Source organism: Chlorocebus sabaeus, chromosome 24, assembly GCF_047675955.1.
Source record: "Chlorocebus sabaeus isolate Y175 chromosome 24, mChlSab1.0.hap1, whole genome shotgun sequence".
Lineage (NCBI taxonomy): Eukaryota > Metazoa > Chordata > Mammalia > Primates > Cercopithecidae > Chlorocebus > Chlorocebus sabaeus.
Window position 1 is genome coordinate 50,295,366 of NC_132927.1, and position 20,588 is coordinate 50,315,953.

Here is a 20,588-nt window from a genome sequence, read left to right on the forward strand (position 1 = left end):
TTCTCTTCGCGCATTTTATTTCCGGTTCTGAGGGCGCCGCTGAAGCGGGACGGGATTGGAGTGCTCTGCTCCGGAAGCACTACCTAGTTGGGCCTGGCGGAGGCCTGAGTGCGACGGCGCAGGTCTGCACCATGGCCGCCCGGCTCGTGAGCCGATGCGGGGCTGTGGGTGCAGCTGCCTACAGCAGCCCGCTGGTGTCCTGCCGCAGGTGGTCCGGCGCCTCAACAGACACCGTGTATGACGTGGTGGTGTCGGGTGGAGGCCTGGTGGGCGCTGCAATGGCCTGTGCCTTGGGTAAGCTCCTCTCCAGGCTACTAGTGGCGGGACACTGGGCCGCGGAGGCACGATGAGAGCCGTGAGAGCCCTAGCACGACTTGTCCAAAGACAGTTTCTCCCCTGCCCTCCTAGAGGAACCCCAGGGCAGGCTGGAATGCGTGTGGTCCTTCAGGGCCCAGTAGGGTCAAAAGTGGGAGGGGCGTTCTGAGTCTGTTCTACTCATAGGAAAGCAGGCCTTCCCAGGGTTATATATGAGAGTTCCAGTTTCTCCAGATCCTGGACAGTACTTGTCATTGTCTTTTTGTTTATAGACATTGTAGTGGGTGTAAGTAAAGTGGGATCTTCAGGGTTTTTTTTCTTTTTTTTTTTTTTGAGACGGAGTCTCGCTCTGTCGCCCAGGCTGGAGTGCAGTGGCCGGATCTCAGCTCACTGCAAGCTCCGCCTCCCGGGTTTACGCCATTCTCCTGCCTCAGCCTCCCGAGTAGCTGGGACTACAGGCGCCCGCCACCTCGCCCGGCTAGTTTTTTGTATTTTTTAGTAGAGATGGGGTTTCACTGGGTTAGCCAGGATGGTCTCGATCTCCTGACCTCGTGATCCACCCGTCTCGGCCTCCCAAAGTGCTGGGATTACAGGCTTGAGCCACCGCGCCCGGCCGGATCTTCAGGTTTTAATTGGTATTTCCCTAATGATTAATGATGTTGAATATCCTTTCACATGTTTTTTGGTCATTTGTGTGTCTTCTTTGGAAAAATGCCTATTCAGACCCTTTGCCCGGTTTTTAATTGAGCAGTTTGTCTTTTGAATACTGAGTGGAAGAGTTATTTTTATTTATTTTTCGAGACAGGGTCTTCCTCTGTGCCCAGGCTGCAGTGCAGTGGCACGATCACAGCTCACTGTAGCCTCAACCTCCCTGGCTCAATTGATCCTCCTGCCTCTGCCTCCCAAATAGGTGGGACTGCAGGCATGCGCCACCACTCGACTGATTTTTGTATTTTTTTGTAGAGACGAGGTCTCACTATGTTGCCCAGGCTGGTCTGGAACTCCTGGGCTCAAGCAATCCACCCGCCTCAGCCTCCCAAAGTGCTGGGATTACAGGCATAAGCAACCCTGCCTGGCCATTATTTTGTTTATTCTGTATACAAGTCCCTTATCTGATAAATGACTTGCAAATATTTTCTTCCATTTTGTAGTCTTTTCACTTCCCCCCGCCCCACCCCCCAGACGGAGTTTCGCTCTTGTTGCCCAGGATGGAGTACAATGGCACGATCTCGGCTCACTGCAACCTCTGGGATTACAGGCACGTGCCACACACCCGGCTAATTTTTGTATTTTTAGTAGAGACGGGGTTTCACTATATTGGCCAGGCTGGTCTCGAACTCCTGACCTCGTGATCCACCTGCCCCTGCCTCCCAAAGTGCTGGGATTACAGGCATGAATCACCATGCCCGGCCCATTATGAGATATTTTTTGCGATTTTTTTTTTTTTTTTTAAGCTCCTAAGCTATCATTAGTATTAGTGTTTTTTATATGTGACCCAAGACAATTCTTCTTCCATTGTGGCCTGGGGAAGCCAAAAGATGGGACACCCTGGTCTGAGGGCAGCTATTCCACCCTATGATCCTCATCTCACAAGATACACAAAATTTAACTTAAAGCAGATCATAGACTTCTGTAACAGGGTGGTTCTCATGGCTACTTGGGAGGCTGAGGCAGGAGAATTGCTTGAAACTGGAAGGGGGAGGTTGCAGTGAGCCGAGATTGTGCCACTGCACTCCAGCCTGGGTGACAGAGTGGAGACTCTGTCTCAAAAAAAGAGAAGAAGCTAGTGCCCTCTACAGAGTGTGTCCCTGTGCCCCATCCTCCACAGCAAAAGCTGCTGTGGTACTGCAGCAAGAGGGGCCGCTCACTGTCTGTATGGCTGGAGCTAACTTTCTTTTTTTTTTTGAGACAGAGTCTCCGCTCTGTCACCCAGGCTGGAGTGCAGTGGCAGGATCCCAGCTCACTACAACCTCTGCCTCCTGGGTTCCAGTGATTCTCCTGCCTCGGCCTTCTGAGGAGCTGGGACCACAGGCGCCCGCCATCATGTGTTTTTAGTAGAGACGAGGTTTCACCATGTTGCCCACGCTGGTCTCAAACTCCTGAGCTCAAGGGATCCATCTGCCTCAGTCTCCCAAAGTGCTGGGATTGCAGGTGTGACGCACTGTGCCTGACCTTTTTTTTTAGTTTTTGAGACAGGGTTTTACTCTGTCCCCCAAGTAGGAGTGCAGTTGCACAAACATGGCTCAGGTGTGCCACCATGCCTAGCTAGTTTTTTAAAAAATATATTTTTGTAGAGACAGGGTCTTGCTATGTTGCCCAGGCTGGTCTTGAACTCCTGGGCTTGAGCGATCCTCCCACCTCGGCCTCCCAAAATCTAAGATTACAGTTGTGAGCCACCATGCCTGGCCCACCTTTTCTTTTATAAACTCTAATTCTTTTTTTTGAGATGGAGTTTTGCTCAATCTTGGCTCACTGCAACCTCTGCCTCCCAGGATCAAGTGATTCTCCTACCTCAGCCTCCCGAGTAGCTGGGATTACAGGTGCCCGCCATCACGCCTGGCTAATTTTTTTGTATTTTTAGTAGAGACAGGGTTTCACCATGTTGGCCAGGCTGGTCTCGAACTCCTGACTTCAAGTGATCTGCCCACCTTGGCCTGCAAAGTGCTGGGATTACAGGTGTGAGCCACCTCACCAGCCTTTATAAACTCGTAATTCTTTATTCTTGGTTTAATCTTGAGACTGCATTGAATTTTGCTTATTTATTCCACTTTTTCTTTTGAACAGGAGTTGTAATTTTTAGTGACTTTAATACTTGAGATTGGAAAGAGCTGGTGTTTAAATACTATAACTTCTTCACTTCATTTTTCCTTTCTAGGGTGTTTCGTTTGCTAGTTAGGTGTTTGTCATTACTTGCTTCTTGGCACGTGGCATGTAGTGGTCTTTGGAGAAGCCTTACAGTTGTGGGCCGGGTGGTTCTCATGGCTAAAAGGGTGGTATATGTTATTGCTTAGGACTCTGCATGGGTATAGTGTTTACTTTATGTTCTCTGTAAGAAATTCATACTCTAAGGGTTAAGTAGTTACTCTGTTGTTTCTCTTGGTAATGGGAAAAGAAATACTTGATTTTCCTGAAATGATATAAATTTTTTATTTTTTTATTTTTTTAGGGTATGATATTCACTTTCATGACAAGAAAATCCTGTTGCTAGAAGCAGGTCCAAAGAAAGTATTGGAGAAATTGTCAGAAACTTACAGCAACAGGGTCAGCTCCATTTCTCCTGGCTCTGCAACGCTTCTCAGTAGTGAGTAGAAGATCCTCCTTCAAAGATCCAGTCTCCTTTCCCACTCAGCTTTCTAGTGTATCCCATGGGGCAGAGTCATCAGAGCCTCTGACAAGGAGGGAACTCACTGAGGTGGGTGGAGAGGGGGTGGGATTGGTAGTCTAATGCAGATGTGGACCCCTGCAATTGCCACTGCATCAACTCCCTGTCAGGAATGCATCCTTGAGGCATGTGGGTCCATCATGTTGACTTCACTTGTGATGTTGTGTCATTATGAATTGGTGGAACTGAAATCATATGAACTAATCATGAACATTCACTTTGAATAGCAGTGCTCTCTTCATCCTGAGTCAAGCCCTCTAGCAAGCTAGGGAGCTTGCATGTGAAATGCTCTTGGGGTGCAGATGAATAATGTGTACACGTGGAACCAGTTAGCAAACTGTCATTAGGTCTGCTGGATATTTCCCTCAGACCATCCTGTCTGTAATCACCCTATCTCAAATTAAACTCTTCCATCACTTTCTAGCCCCTTTCCCTGCTCTATTTTTCTTCATAATGCTTACTACTACCTGGCATTATATTATGTGTTTGTTTTTTATTGTCCATCTCTCCAATTAGAATGTTAACTGCAGAAGGCCAGGGACTTTGTCCATTTGGTTTCCCACTTTACTGTATTTGGCACATAGTTGGTGATCAGTAAATATTTCCTCAGTGAATGAATCTGTTCAGTGCTATGAAGAGCTAAAAAATAAAAAATAGTGCCAGGCACAGTCATGTGTACCTGTAGTCCTGGCCACTTGGGAGGCTGAGATGGGAGGATCACTTGAGCCCGGGAGTTTGTCCAGCCTGGGCAATATACCGAGACCTTGTATCTTGAAAAAGAAAAGACAAATGGGCCGGGCGCGGTGGCTCAAGCCTGTAATCCCAGCACTTTGGGAGGCCGAGACGGGCGGATCACGAGGTCAGGAGATTGAGACCATCCTGGCTAACACGGTGAAACCCCGTCTCTACTAAAAAATACAAAAAACTAGCCGGGCGACATGGCGGGCGTCTGTAGTCCCAGCTACTCCGCAGGCTGAGGCAGGAGAATGGCATAAACCCGGGAGGCGGAGCTTGCAGTGAGCTGAGATCCGGCCACTGCACCCCAGCCTGGGCGACAGAGGGAGACTCCGTCTCAAAAAAAAAAAAAAAAAAAAGACAAATGGTTTTAAGTTTCTAGAAATTCTTTTAAAAATAATTTTTAAAAAATTGTCTTTAGGAGTTTTATAACTTCAATAGGATGATGAAGAAAAAGAACAATATGGATTTGGTTTTCTTTTTTTATTTCCCCTACTTTATGTGATTCGACCTTTTGATCATGGAAGCTGGGTCTGTATTTATTTATTTATTTATTTATTTATTTATTTATTTGAGATGGAGTCTTGCTCTGTCACCCAGGCTGGAGTGCAGTGGTGCGATCTCGGCTCACTGCAAGCTCCGCCTCCCGGGTTCACGCCATTCTCGTGCCTCAGCCTCCCAATTAGCTGCGACTACAGGCACCCGCCACAACGCCCGACTAATTTTTTGTATTTTTTAGTAGAGACGGGGTTTCAACGTATTAGCTAGGATGGTCTCGATCTCCTGACCTCGTGATCCGCCCACCTCGGCCTCCCAAAGTGCTGGGATTACAGGCGTGAGCCACCGCGCCCGGCAGAAGCTGGGTGGTTTTTCATGCTATGCAACCTGGAACTGGGGAACAGAGTAGCTTAGGTACTAACATCAAACAAGAAAGAAGTGGAGAGTATTATTGAAGAATACTGAAAACAACCCTTTACATAACAGGATGGAGGGACAAGGGGGAGCCCAGGTCCCTGTGAGGTCACTCTGGTCTATAGATCCTTTCTTTTGTAGGTTTTGGTGCCTGGGACCATATCTGCAACATGAGATACAGAGCCTTTCGGCGAATGCAGGTGCCCCTTTATCTTTTTCAATTTTGTCAAGATGTTTTGGTCTGTCTTGTGTTAAGCTATCGGAGTCCACTTTCTTCAAGTGTTCTGTGAATGTAAGAGGAATCAGACAAGGTTCACAGTCTGACGAAGTGGGGAGAGGCATTCCCAGAATCTTCTAATTTTATATTTTCCTGCCAGAGAGGCTGACAATTGTGATTTTTCTGCTCGTGTCACTTGGGAAAGCAATATTGTTTCTGATTGGAGTGATGTTTCCTTCTTGGTTTTAATGCAAACTTTCCTTTTGTGTTTCCAGGTGTGGGACGCCTGCTCAGAGGCCCTGATAATGTTTGATAAGGATAATTTAGATGATATGGGCTATATCGTGGAGAATGATGTCATCATGCATGCTCTCACTAAGCAGCTGGAGGCTGTATCTGGTGAGTCCCCCATCTTCCATCTTGCATTCATTGGGAAGTGAACTGCTTAGGACTTACTGGAAAAAAGGATCTCTTTTACAATATTCAGTGTCCACCATAAAGAAATCCTCTGATGGCCGGGTGTGGTGGCTCACGCCTGTAATCCCAACACTTTGGGAGGCTAAAGCGGGCGGATCACAAAGTCAGGAGATCGAGACCATCCTGGCTAACATGGTGAAACCCCATCTCTACTAAAAATACAAAACAAAAATTAGCCGGGCGCGGTGGCAGGTGCCTGTAGACCCAGCTACTCGGGAGGCTGAGGCAGGAGAATGGCGTGAACCAGGAGGCGGAGCTTGCAGTGAGCCAAGATTATGCCACTGCACTCCAGCCTGGGCGACAGAGCAAGACTCCATCTCAAAAAAAGGAATTCTCTGATGATTATTTCACAGTGCTGGATACTTAGGAATTGCTGGGTCATATAATAATTCTATGTTTAATATTTTCAGAAGCTGCCAAACTTTTCTAAAGAGGCTATGCAATTTCACTTTCTCACCAGTATATAAGGGTTCCAATTTCTCTACATCCTCACCAACACTTATTTTCCTTCTTTTAAAAAAAAAAAACTGTAGCCATCCTGTTGAGAGTGAAGTGGTATCTCATGGTAGTTGTGGTTGCGTTTCCTTAATAACTAATGATGCCGAGTATCTTTTCATGTCCTTACTGGCCATTTGTGTATCCACTTTGGAGAAATGTCTGTTCAAAATCTTTTGCCTGTTTTTTTTTTTTTTTTTTTTTTGAGACGGAGTCTCGTTCTGTTGCCCAGGCCAGAGTACAGTGGCACGATCTCCGCTCACTGCAAGCTCCGCCCCCCTGGTTCATTCTCATGCCATTCTCCTGCCTCAGTCTCCTGAGTAGCTGGGACTACAGGCGCCCGCCACCATGCCCGGCTAATTTTTTTGAAGTTTTAGTAGAGACGGGGTTTCACAGTGTTCACCAGGATGGTCTCGATCTCCTGACCTCGTGATCCACCTGCCTTGGCCTCCCAAAGTGCTGGGATTACAGGCGTGAGCCACTGTGCCCAACCTTGCCTGTTTTTAAATTGGATTATTTCTCTTTTTGAGTTATAGAAGTTCTTTATATATTCTGAATATAAATTTATCAGTTATGCGATTTGCAAATATCTTACTGTTCTAGAGAGAGAAAAATTGGAAGCAACTTAAATGCTTTTTGATATTGAATAGTAGTTCATGTAATGAACCACAATGTACCTTTTAAAGATAATTTGGATCTAAGATTTAATAACTCAGAAATTTGTTCCATAATATATTGGGTCATATGATCACACTTGTGTGTGTATGTACATGCATAGGAAATTGTCTGGAAAGCCATACACCAAAGCTGTAACTGCAGTTGTCTCTGAGTAGTTTCATTAAGGGTGATTTTTTCCCCACTTTAACCTTTCTTTGTTGTCCAAACTTTTACAGCGAGCTTACTATTATTATTTAAATCGCTTTGTTGAGGGTATGGACTGACATACAAAAAGCTGTAAATGATGTATACAGTCTGATGTTTTTGGAGATAGTGTTTTGTTTTGTTTTGAGACAAGGTCTTGCTTTGTTTTCCCTGGCTGGGGTGCAGTGGCTCAAGCAATCTTCTCACCTCAGCCTCCTGACTAACTGGGACTACAGGTGAGCACCATCATGCCTGGTTAATTTTTTGTAAAGATGGGGTTTTACCATGTTGCCCAGGCTGGTCGTGAACTCCTGGGCTCAAGTGATCCTCCTGCCTCAGCCTCCCTAAGTGCTGGGATTACAAGCATGAGCCACCCGTGCCTGGCTATAGAGCGTATTGTTTTTATGACCAGAAAAATGAAATGGTTTCCAGCTGGAAGAAAATATTTTGTAGTCTAGGATTTGTTTCAGCCTATGGTATCCCAGCTTATCTACTGTAAAAGCACACACGGGCTTATTTAGGCGCAGAATGAAAATGGAGGCGCAGAAGCATGTGGACAGTAAGAAAGAGTGCCTCTGATGGAGTTCACTGAGAACTTCGGTGTCTTTTTTTGACATTGAGTTATCTCTGTGGCTTCTGTCATTTATTAGCTCAGACCATGGCATTAATTACTGATTTTTTTTTTTTTTTTAAATCTTAAATGACAAGACACTGCTGTCCTGGGACCTTGCTTTAGGTTTAGTTATGGCTTTTTCCTCAGCCTATGTGGCCCGCCTTTCTAATTTTTTTTTCTCTCTTTTGAACTCCCCAGACCGAGTGACGGTTCTCTACAGGAGCAAAGCCATTCGCTATACCTGGCCTTGTCCATTTCCTATGGCAGACTCCAGCCCTTGGGTTCATATTACCCTAGGTGATGGCAGCACCTTCCAGACCAAATTGTTGGTAGTTGAAGATTCTTACTTTGCTAGGGGTCTCATATATCTACATCTTATCCTAGATTCTAGGGGCTCTGGTTTTAGATCTAAGCTATAGTTTAATTTTAGGCAAAGCTTTTGGTTATAAGGACTGGTACCCATTCAGGCCAGCTCAAGTTCAGATGGTCTCATCCTAAATTCTGTACAGGAAGCAATCTCATGGGCCATCTTAGGTCATGAAATAACAGATAGCTGGGCCTCACAGGGCAGGCACCACAGTGTAGGGAATGGAGGCTGTTCTTTCCCTTTGAGGAGTCTGTGGTCACTGATCTCTTGCCTCTCATTTTTCTCCTTTCTGCTCACAAGCTTCCCTTTTTGCATGGCAGCCATTCCTAACCCTACATCAGAACTATTCAGCTCCAGTGTGTGCCCCATACTGAAACTTTCCTTATTGCTCTCTATTTCAAATATCAGGAGGGCCTGGCTGAGTTTAACTCATTTGAGTCATGTCCAGCTTTGGCTTTGTTGGCTGAGGCTGAGGTGACACAGTGCAGGGGCTCCGCCTCTAGGGGCTCTGAGTGAAGCAGGCCTGATGGAATTATCCTGCCACAGAATGGGCTCACCAACAATCAGAGCTGGAGGAAACTTTAGGGGGCAGAGAAAAACTTCTGAAGCAGTTTAAGAAGAGGCTGTAAGACTTAGCAGGCTCGTGTGTCCATGCAGATAGGTGCAGATGGTCACAACTCTGGAGTACGGCAGGCTGCTGGAATCCAGAATGTGAGCTGGAACTATGACCAGTCTGCTGTTGTGGCTACTCTGCATTTATCAGAGGTAAGATGCTGAGCTGCCATCTGGGGACTCTATTCATAGGCTCTAGGTACTTCGCAGAGAAACTTTTCTCCTCTCTGTTGCAGGCCACAGAAAACAACGTAGCCTGGCAGAGATTTCTTCCCTCTGGGCCTATTGCTCTGCTCCCGGTAAGAGGTCCTTCTGGCCAGTCTGCCCACATGCATGCAGCCTTTCCTCTTCCCTTTCTCTCAGCCTTTTTCTGGTTTCAAGGGAATCTGTCCAGGCTGGTTGTAAGTTCCCTTCTTATCTTTTTTATGCTTGAGAGTTCCCAAGTGCAGAAGAATCTTAGCCCTTGGTATTGGTGTTCTTTTGACACAGCTTTCAGACACCTTGAGTTCCTTGGTTTGGTCTACGTCCCATGAACATGCAGCACAGCTAGTTAGCATGGATGAGGAAAAATTTGTGGATGCCGTTAACTCTGCCTTTGTGAGTATCAATATGCCCAGCTAATGATGTGTTGCAGGAGGACATACAGAAAGATGTGTTTTTGTTTTTTTTGTTTAAAAAACAGAGTCTTGCCAGGCTGGAGTGCAGTGGCGCGATCTTGGCTCACTGTGCAATCTCTGTCTCACGGGTTCAAGTGATTCTCCTGCCTCAGCCTCCCGAATAGCTGGGACTACAGTCATGTGCCACCATGCCTGGCTAATTTTTGTATTTTTAGTAGAGATGGGGTTTCACCATGTTGGCCAGGCTGGTCTCAAACTCCTGACCTCAAGTGATCTGCCTGCCTTGGCCTCCCAAAGTGCTGGGATTACAGGCGTGAGCCACCATGCCCAGCCAGAAAGGTGGTTTTGAGTCAGGAAAAAGGAGTAACCAGTCAGCTGTCCCTTTGTACTTTGTAACTATAATGCTTGGTCTGGATTATGTGGAGGAGGGCATACAGGGAAATGCAAAACAACAGAAATAATAAATAATAACCTTTTGAGGGTTGTGGGCTGCTGTTAGGCTGACTGAAACAGCTGCCTGGGTGGTGGTTAGCATTGGCCTTTTTTTGAAGCTGTAACACTTGCATCACTTTGAACAGTTCTGCTAGGTTCCAGCTACCTGAACCTTTCAAGCCTAATTCATTGGAAGTATTCCTAGGGAAAGGCTGAGCGAATATCAGCATGGGGCTTAAGAGTAAGCTTAGTAGGTGGGTTCGATACTGGTTCTACCTGTTCATTTCCTGAAAAATATAAATAGTATCACTAACTTCTCAGGATTGAATGAAGACTTTCAAAATGAGAGAACTTTTGTAAAATGCATGGAACATCTTTAGTACATTGTAGGTGCTCAACAAATACTAATAACTATTCTGGAGTAGACACAGTCTTTGGATAATAGGGGTACCAGTATTACTTTAGGAGCCTAAATGACACTCAAAGCCTGCCACCTTCACACCAAAGAACTAGACTCCACTGCTCTGTAGTAGCAACAATAATGAAAGGAACTGAACATAATGAAGTGGATTCTGAGATAAATGGTGAACACTACCCCACTCTGGGCCATTTAGTATATATTCCTGGCACAGTGCAGTCATTCACCATTAATTGTCCTTTCTATGTAGCAGGCTCTGGAGATACTGAGAACAGTCTCTGCTTTCAGGAAGTTCATAGTCAGGCGAGGAAGACCGTAAATGACAATCTCCGTACAGTGATAGAAGTATGCATAGGATGCTGGGGAAGCGTACAGGAGGAAACACAGAGAAAGACTGGAGGAGTTAAAAAGAAGCGACATCTTCTGGATGCTCTGAGGTGTTATCCTAATGAAATAGAGACGGGCATTCTAAGCAGAGGAGAGTCATGGAGGTAGAAGGATACTGTGTGATGAGCTATACTGTGGCCGGTGTATGGTTATTGAGGGTGGGGACTAGTGAAAGGTGAAGCTCAGCAGTAGGCAGGGGCCAGCTCATGTGCAGTTTGGCTTGATCTTAAAACCTGTGGGGAGCGATGAGAAGTTGAGCTGTGCACTTGAGGGGCTTATCACTTGTCAAGATCAGTGTAGGCAAGTTGGGTAGCATTAGCCTAAGCTTTGGTTACAAACAAGGTTTCTTTGTTGAATTTTTAATTCCCTGCTACTCAAATTTCACCTTGTGTGTCTTGTGGCTGGTGCTGCTCAGTGGAGTGATGCTGACCACACGGACTTCATCGACACAGCTGGTGCCATGCTGCATTATGCTGTCGGCCTTCTGAAGCCCACGAAGGTCTCGGCTCGCCAGCTGCCCCCAAGCGTAGCCAGGGTGGATGCCAAAAGCCGAGTTCTGTTTCCTCTTGGGTTGGGACATGCTGCTGAATACGTCAGGCCTCGGGTGGCGCTCATTGGGTAAGATGATAACAGAGCACGGCCACTCCCTTCTCACCTTGCTGCCAGACGTCACATCTGAACTCTGCTTTATTCTTAGGGACGCAGCCCACAGAGTCCATCCGCTTGCAGGACAGGGTGTCAACATGGGCTTTGGGGATATCTCCAGCTTGGCCCATCACCTCAGTACGGCAGCCTTCAATGGGAAGGACTTAGGTAAGGATTCAGGTACTGTGGAGAAGTATCCAGAGGTCATATAGTTAGGCAAAATCAGGGCCCACAGTAGCAAGAGGGAGTGGACATAAAATATATATGGTGGCTTGCTAGGAGAGGGAAGAAAACCTTATTATTGGATGAGGGATTTAATCTTTCCTCTGCCTTTCAGGTTCCATGAGCCACCTCACAGGTTATGAAACGGAAAGACAGCGTCACAACACTGCTCTTCTGGCTGCTACAGACTTACTGAAAAGGCTCTATTCTACCAGTGCTGCCCCGCTTGTGTTGCTCAGGACATGGGGCTTGCAGGCCACAAATGCAGTGTCTCCACTCAAAGTAAGAGGTTGCTCAGAGGAATGACTTTGCAAACAGCTCTCAATTTCTTTTTCTTTTTCTTTTTTTTTTTTTTTTGAGACAGAGTCTTGCTGTTATCGCCGAGGCTGGAGTTCAGTGGCACAATTTCTCAGCCTCTGCCTCCCAGGTTCAAGTGATTATCCTGCTTCAGCCTCCCAAGTGGCTGGGATTACAGGCACCTGCCACCACACCCGACTAATTTTTTAATTTTTAGTAGAGATGGGGTTTCACCATGTTGGCCAAGCTGGTCTTGAACTCCTGACCTGTGATCCGCCTGCCTCGGCCTCCCAAAGTGCTGGGATTACAGGCGTGAGCCGCTGTGGCTGGCCCACAGCTCTAAATTTCTTTGAATTAATTTTCTTGGCTGTAAAATTATTATCTTTATGTGTCTGCCTTCTCAAGGGTTATGAACAGAAGAGTACTTGCTAGGCTTTTAGGTGTTACAACCCACATCTAAGTAGTAACTTTACGTATAAGAAGGGCTTAAGAATAGTGAATAGGGAGTGTTGTGGCACGTGCCTGTAGTTCTAGCTATTCAGGACACTCAGGCAAGAGGATCATTTAAGCCCAGGAGTTTGAGGCTACAGTGAGCTATGATCACATCACTGTACTCAGACTGGGTGACAGAGTAAGACCAGTCTCTTGGAAAAAAAATAATAATAATAATGAATAGGGATTTCTAATGATGACGATGTTTAAGCTCCTTTCGCTGCTTGGCTGGTTTCATCCTGAAAACTTTAAAGATATGTTTTTTCTGTTGGGTGCAATGGCTCATGCCTGTAATCCCACCACTTTAGGAGGCTGGGGAGGGAGGAGCGCTTGAGTCCAGGAGTTTGAGGCTGCAGTGAGCTATGATCACACTACTGCACTCCAGCCCAGTCAACACAGTGAGACCCTGTCTCCAAAACGTGTTTATAGATATGCATATATTCCTTTTTTTTAGCTGAAATAAAACGGACTCTTGGGAAGAATATCTACATGATTATTATCTACAATAATAATTCTGTAGAGAATTATCTACAATAATTATTTTCTTCACCTTACAGTGTTAAGAGTTTCACTCACTTATATTTTTTCTCTAGGAACAGATTATGGCCTTTGCAAGCAAATGAGTACTCCTCTCCTAAAGATTATGTTGATGAAAAAGAACATCCTCCCCCAAGACCCATCATACATATTTTCAAGATCTTATTTAATTTAATAAACTTACTTTACATTAGAATTCTCTTTTTCTTCTTTGCTTAATGGGCCTGTGGCACCCAAATAATGAATGATAATTTGCTGTGAGGAGCGTACATTAGCCAGACCAAAGGAAAAAACTTTGAAGGAAGACTTACAATGTGGTTGAAAAGAACTTTTTATTACTAAAAAACCCACAAGGTGCTGTCACACTCATTTCCAATTGTTAACAATCATTTCTAAAGAGAAAATTTACAGTTTTTTTGTTTTTGTTTTAGTGTTGGTCTTAAATTTATACAGTTGTTTTTTGATAGAGGTAAGAATTAGAAATAGTTGATGCATTTTTGTTAGAATTGCTGTTTAAAAGTTAACATCAGAATGCAAATTAAATATAAATTGCTTTAACCTTTGTTACAGGTACACTGGACTTTCTGAAAGGAAAACTAGGTCTCATTAATGCTAGTTATTACTTTATCACAGCACCAGATTTCCATTTTATTTATGGTTCCTCTCTGGGACACCACTGTCTGTTTAATAAAACAATAAATAATTCATTGCACAGATCCGAAGACCTCAGGAACCAGATCACAAGGGAAACCGATTAGCAGCAGAATTTGTTCGTGTTTGGTGGCAGACTGGTGGCCAACTGGAGGGAAGGGAGTTTTACTGTGGGTTTTTGAAGAGGTCTCTTCACAAGACCAGAGATGCCTCTTGAAGAGATTTTTAGGTTGTGGATTTGCTTACTCTGAAGAACATCTTGCCCAAAAGTCTGATTTGAGATGAAATAAGGAGAAACAGTCTGCTTTTGAACCAAGTAAAGTATTATTGGGAATAATTTTTAGAGCCATGGGAAATCTATTCTTATGGGGCACTTTTCAGGCAAATGCAGAAAATTTAAAAGATTCTAGAACAAAAAAGTGACAATGTCGCAACCTTCCTGGAATCTCAGGAAAAAGAATTAAAGATGGCAGCTGCTGTGAAAAGCTGTGTGACTACTGGCGGAGACTGCAGGGACAAGGTCATCTTTCACAACAAATGGAAAAGTGGCCTAGATGAGGAGGACATAGACTCTCCAGAAGTTATGCAAACAAAATCAGGCAAGACGAAGAATTTTAAGGCACACCTCCATTGGCCCACAGAGTGTTCTTCATATGACAATGATGTTAAACAGCATCTGTCATGTACCAGGCCATGTCCTAAGTATTTTAAATATATTAACACATCTACAAAGAGGAAACTATTAGAATCTGTAGGACCTCTTAAGAAGCCCAAAGGGTCTACTGCAGGCAGGATGGGCCTTACAGAAAAAAAATAAAAATTCTCATTCCAAATTGCTCCTAAAATGGACAAATTGGTTACTTCTCCAGAAGGTCTAATCAAGGTTAACAAGATAGATATAGGTAAGTTTCTGGAGTTAGAATGCATCTACCCTAGAGTTTGGAGGTATTCGGGATGACCAAAGGAGTCTGTTGGATGGTATTTGTGCTATACAAAATGGCCCCCGCCGTGATTAAAGACCAGAGACTTACATCTCTGCATTTGTCAAGCTGGAACAGTCTTTAGTGAAGGAAGCTTACCGCTTGTAAAATACTGGTTTCTACTGGAGGAAACATGGACAACATTAGTGTTCTGTGACTGGTCTGGCACCCTACTTTTATTGACAAAGATCGGAAGAGGTCTAAAAGTCATGTCACTTAATAAAGAACTTGGGAGGAGCTTTCCTCAAAAGATCCAAAGATTCTGGAAGGAGAGATTAGAGCAGAACTAAGACCACTTAGAAGACAGATTTCAGCTCAATATAAGGAATTTTTTTTTAACATCAGTGCAGTTCCAAATGGAATAAGCTGTTTAACATGCCTTAGCAGAAGCTGAATGACAACCTGTTAGGAATTCTAGGGAATTCTGTACTGAGTACAACCTTGGCTTATTTCTTTGGACTGTTTCCAACTCAAGATTCTGTTATTTCATTATAAGCATTTTGAGGAAGGCAGTTGGTATAAAGGTGACCTTAGTAATAAAAGTCAGTGTGAAGTCTAAAGAAATTCCACAATGAATTTAAAGAATTTTAGGGACAAGGAAACAGAAATTTGTCTAATAACTTGCACATAGCAGATGGTAAATATTTATTGACTCAATGGAGTTAAAAATAAGGTTTCGGCCAGGCATGGTGGCTCATGCCTTAATCCCAGCACTTGGGGAGGCCGAGGCAGGTGGATCACGAGGTCAGGAGATCGAGATCATCCTGGCTAACACGGTGAAACCCTGTCTTTACTAAAAAATACAAAAAAAATTAGCCAGGTGTGGTGGCGGGTGCCTGTTAGTCCCAGCTACTCGGGGGGCTGAGGCAGGAGAATGGTGTGAACCCAGGAGGTGGAGCTTGCAGTGAGCCGAGATCGTGCCACTGCACTCCAGCCTGGGTGACAGAGCAAGACTCCATCTCAAAAACAAAAACAAAAAATAAAATAAGGTTTCCCATGGACTGTGTGAGGGCCAGGCATATTTAACATCCTTTGTGAGAGAGGATGGAAACAGTCTACTATGAAAGCCATCAGTTTGGGGAAATACAAACACTCCTGGAAAGAAGCTGGAAGTTAAGAACCAAGGCAAGGGGGCCAGACCACAGGGAGGTCTTCCAGGTCCAAGAGCACTACAGGGCAGATGAGAAGCAGGGATGATTATGTAGAAAGTGCAAGATAAGGCCAGGCACAGTGTCTCATGCCTGTAATCCCAGCACTTTTGGAGGCGGGTGTATCAATTGAGTTCAGGAGTTGGAAACCAGCCTGGCCAACATGGTGAAACCCCATCTCTACTAAAAATACAAAAATTAGCCAGGAATGGTGGTAGGTGCCTGTAATCCCAGCTACTCAGGAGGCTGAGTCATGAGAATCGCTTGAACCTGGGGGCGGAGGTTGCAGTGAGCTGAGATTGCGCCACTCCACTCTAGCCTGGGCAACAGCAAGACTCCGTCTCAAAAAAAAGTGCAAGATAATGAATTTGGGGTAAATAATTCACAGTCAAGAGCTCTGAGCACTTGGATTGAAAAAGAGAACATGAGGGATATTAAATATGGTTCTCCCTGGAAATGTTGGTCCACTGTACTGACGTGGGCTGAGAGAGCCAACCAAATCCAAGTGGGGTTTTGTCAGGAACGGTATTGGAAACTCTGAACTAGATAGATAATTCAGAGGATATTAGCAAAAGTGGTAAGGGGCCAGGACAGGAAGGTGCTGTTACAAACGGAGAGAATAAAAGAGCAAACTGAAATAACAGATCCTGGAATAGCACAGACACTGACCTCTGACCACAGACCAAAAGTTAGGGCCTAGTTGTATTTCTTAGAAATACAAAGAAAACAAGTTTAGAATCATAGAAAACACTGTTAACACATTAGCCTGGGAGGTGGTACTGGCACTGAATATACACATACCCATAAAGTCGGATATGTTCATTAATCCCAGAGTTGACTGATAAAATGCTGATTAAAGAAAAGGTAGGCTATATGAGGCAGCCACACCCTCCCAAAACATGTCCCCAGAGACTGGGTGGCCTCCTTTCTTAAGGCTGTAATCTATGCACAGTTAGGAGTTATTCTCCATCCTATTAATATTTAGGATGGCTCTCAGCTGGCTGATTGGAGCTAACACAGAATAGGATCATACAGATTCTGATATGGTCCTATTTTGTGTTGTTGAATTATACGTGGAAAGCAAAATCAGGTATTTTTTTTCTCTTTTTCAGGGGAGGTGGGTGCAGATAAGGGTGGGCAGGGCACTGTACAGGGAGGAAAAAACTGATATTGATGGGTCATGGGATTGCAGTAAGTCAACTTAGTTTACCATTTAAGAGGAAAATTTAAATATTCAGTGGAATGAGGCACTCAAAGGGTTGAAATGAGATTTTTCTTTGGTTCCCAGGGACCTGTCCCTGGGCTCTCACTCCAAGGTTAAGTTCCAAAGCGTCTTGGTTCACAGGGCTCTCTGTGATGCTCTGGTACCAGCTGTGTACTCTTGAGTGGTTAGGCAGCAGTTCACATTAGATATGTAAAATTAATTAAACCTAAATCTCTAGGCTCAAGTCCAGGATGTCCCCAGACTAGCTCAGAAACTGAGTGCTCTCTCCTCCCCTTAAAAAGGTGTTGGCAAATGCAGGCCTCCAAGGAAGAGCGTGGCCTCAATGGGAGATGCCCAGAGACTGCAACAGGTGAAAGGTGGCCCCCAAGGCCCAGCCCGTCTCTATGTTGTTCACTTTCTTTGTGAGCTGTTAAGAAGAAAAAAAAAGTCTTCACCTTTTCATCCAATTTCCAACTCTAGCAAGCACAGCTCTCGGGCAGATGATATTGGCAAAGAATATCCACATGGGCAAACCATGGCGAAACTGACAGGAGCCAGTCTTTGCAGGCTTCCCACTACTCTGTAACGATTTCCTTCTGGCCGTGGCCCATTGGCCATTGCCCCTACACCTGCTATTCTCATCTCTGAACTGAATGCTTCTGGCCCAGGTCGTGGCCCTTCAGGCCTTCTAGAGAGATAGTTTAGACAGACAGTATTCTGAACTCTTTGCCTAACCTTGAAACTACACAAAGTATCCCCTGCTTTATTTTCTGATTCACTAATGTCAGATAAGGCAACTTATAATGTAGTGGTAATAGATGTGGTAGAAAGGGCATGGTCAGGAGATGAGAATAGATTTAGGGCTAGAAAAGAACAAACCAAGCTTCTCAACTCCTACTATGTAAGCAGGTGCCTCTTCCTAAGCACTAATGATAACCAAACATGGGGCCAGGCACAGTGGCTCACACCTGTACTCCCAGCACTTTGGGAGGCCAAGGCAGGCGGATTGCTTGAGGTCAGGAGTTCAAGACCAGCCTGGGCAACATGGCAAAACTCCGTCTCTACAAAAAAATTAGCCAGGACTGGTGGCACACACCTGTAGTCCCAGCTACTCGGTGGGCTGAGGTGGGAGGGTTGCTTGAACCCGGGAGGGGCAGAGGGTGCAGTGAACTGAGATTATGCCACTGCACTCCAGCCTGGGTGACACAGCAAGACCCTGTCTCAAAAACAAACAAGGCCAGGAGTGGTGGCTCATGCCTATAATCCCAGCACTTTGGGAGGCTGAGGTGGGTGGATCACCTGAGATCAGAAGTTTGAGACCAGCCTGACCAACATGGTGAAACCCCATCTCTACTAAAAATACAAAATTAGCCAGGCGTGGTAGCGCATACCTGTGATCCCAGCTACTTGGGAGGCTGAGGCAGGAGAATCGCTTGAAACCGGGAGGTGGAGGTTGTGGTGAGCTGAGATTGCACCACTGCACTCCAGCCTGGGCAACAAGAGCGAAACTCGGTCTCAAAAGAAAAAAGAAAAAAATAACCAAATAGGGAACTTAACACATTATAAACCAGTATCTCTCTCAATTAGCTTAGTGACCTTGGGCAAAACTTTAGACCCAAATTCCTCAACTATATAAGAAGAGGATTAGGCCGGGCGCCGTGGCTCAAGCCTGTAATCCCAGCACTTTGGGAGGCCGAGATGGGCGGATCACGAGGTCAGGAGATCGAGACCATCCTGGCTAACACGGTGAAACCCCGTCTCTACTAAAAAATACAAAAAACTAGCCGGCGAGGTGGCAGGCGTCTGTAGTCCCAGCTACTCGGGAGGCTAAGGCAGGAGAATGGCGTGAACCCGGGAGGCGGAGCTTGCTGCGAGCCGAGATCCGGCCACTGCACTCCAGCCTGGGTGACAGAGCGAGACTCCGTCTCAAAAAAAAAAAGAATTTAAAAAAAAAAAAAAAAAAAAGAAGAGGATTAGATTAGTGTGTATCAGTTTTATCAATTTGTTTTCTTCAGAATTTTAGGGGTTTCTTAGAAACGCTTCAAAGGAAAAAGGGAGGCCAAATGATAGAGGAGTTTCAGGCCCCCAATCTCTGCTTCAACCAGAATAGTTTTGTATTACTGATATATATATTTTTTTGAGACGGAGTTTCCCTCTTTGTTGCCCAGGCTGGAGTGCAATGGCGTGACCTCTCCTCACTGGAACCTCTGCCTCCCAGGTTCAAGTGATTCTCCTGCCTCAGCCTCCCAAGTAGCTGGGATTACAGGTACCTGCCACCATGCCCGGCTAATTTTTGTATTTTTAGTAGAGATGGGGTTTCACCATGTTGGCCAGGCTGGTCTCAAACTCCTGACCTCAGGTGATCCACTCGCCTTGGCCCCCCAAGTGCCAGGATAACAGGCGTGAGCCACCACACCCGGCTGTATTACTGATATTCTACATAAGTTTTTGTTGGATAAAGATGCTACCACCACCAAAAAAAGTCTGTAAACCAGTTGATTGTTCTCTGTTGACCTGATGAAATTGAGCCTAGACACGTGCCCAAAACTGGGGATAAATAACTTACTACAGATAAAGTAGAGCCTGCATGTATTGAAACAGATGGAGAGAGACAGGAGGACAAAGAGAGACCTAAGATTCAAGAGGCACTAAATATACGAGGCACACATGAAATATATATGACACATTATATATGCATGAGGCATTCAGTGTTCATGAGACCTTAAATAAGCCACTCACTGGTGACACCCTTTTGGTCCCTCATGTCCTCTGCCAAAGAAAACCCATTGTACATGGTGATGGCTGAGCTAATGCTACTGGCCAGGTGTGTCTGCCCCTGGGGCCTCTCCAAATAGGGCAAGTTTGTGTGGTGGCCTCAGGCACTTTTGTCTTTGTGCTCCCATGACCAAACTTCAGCTCCAGTATGTGTAACCACTCTATTAGCAGCAGAGAGAGGCAGGACATATAAACCCAGGACAAATGGAACCCAAGATTTAGAGAGAGTGGTACTTGCATCCTGCTTGCATCGTGTCTTCTGTGTTCATCTCTTCATCTGTTTCCCCTTGCTTCTCACCCTGAGTTCTAAATTGATTTAATAAACCATGTGGGCCGGGTGTGGTGGCTCACTCCTATAATCCCAGGTGAGGTGGGCGGATCACCTGAGGTCAGGAGTTCGAGACCAGCCTGACCAACATAGTGAAACCCCATCTCTACTAAAAATACAAAAAAATTAGCTGGGAGTGGTGGCGCATGCCTGTAATGCCAGCTACTCAGGAGGCCAAGGCAGGAGAATTGCTTGAACCCAGGAGGCGAAGGTTGCAGTGAGCTGAGATCATGCCACTGCACTCCAGCCTAGGAACAAGAGTGAGACTCTGTCTCAAAAAAACAATAATAAATAAATATATAAACCATGTGACTTGGCATCTTAATTTGGGCTTCTAGTCTTTCTGTTCTGTGACCTCTGCAATAGCTTGCCTGGTAATACACTTGGAGGCTACCATTGCATTGAGGTAATTTCCCACATTCATGGTGCCCAGCATAGTACCTTGTCCATAGCCCGAACAAAACTACCT

At 45.3% G+C, this 20,588-nt stretch overlaps 2 protein-coding genes across 9 annotated transcripts in view; one reads left to right on the plus strand and one right to left on the minus strand.

The window, feature by feature from the left end:
* The first annotated feature begins 82 nt into the window (after window positions 1-82).
* On the plus strand, window positions 83-13,229 carry COQ6 (coenzyme Q6, monooxygenase). The gene is made up of 12 exons (XM_007987259.3): window positions 83-294; window positions 3,482-3,616; window positions 5,486-5,544; window positions 5,837-5,960; window positions 8,206-8,336; window positions 9,032-9,139; window positions 9,223-9,285; window positions 9,476-9,583; window positions 11,256-11,458; window positions 11,538-11,653; window positions 11,823-11,989; window positions 13,090-13,229. Exons 1-12 carry the CDS (start codon window positions 132-134, stop codon window positions 13,117-13,119), a joined length of 1,407 nt encoding a protein of 468 aa, XP_007985450.3. The 5' UTR covers window positions 83-131; the 3' UTR covers window positions 13,120-13,229.
* Window positions 10,400-20,588, minus strand: part of ENTPD5 (ectonucleoside triphosphate diphosphohydrolase 5 (inactive)) — a 57,933-nt gene continuing 47,744 nt past the window's right edge. For 5 of the 8 annotated variants that reach the window (XM_073011148.1, XM_073011150.1, XM_073011145.1 and 2 more), the window contains one exon: window positions 17,484-20,367. In XM_073011148.1, coding sequence (XP_072867249.1) covers window positions 20,098-20,367 — 270 coding nt within the window. In that variant the 3' untranslated portion in view covers window positions 17,484-20,097. Of the gene's footprint in view, window positions 11,669-13,346; window positions 17,444-17,483; window positions 20,368-20,588 lie in introns of those variants that run through there. The other 3 variants (XM_037984695.2, XM_007987252.3, XM_007987256.3) reach the window with 2 other exon arrangements.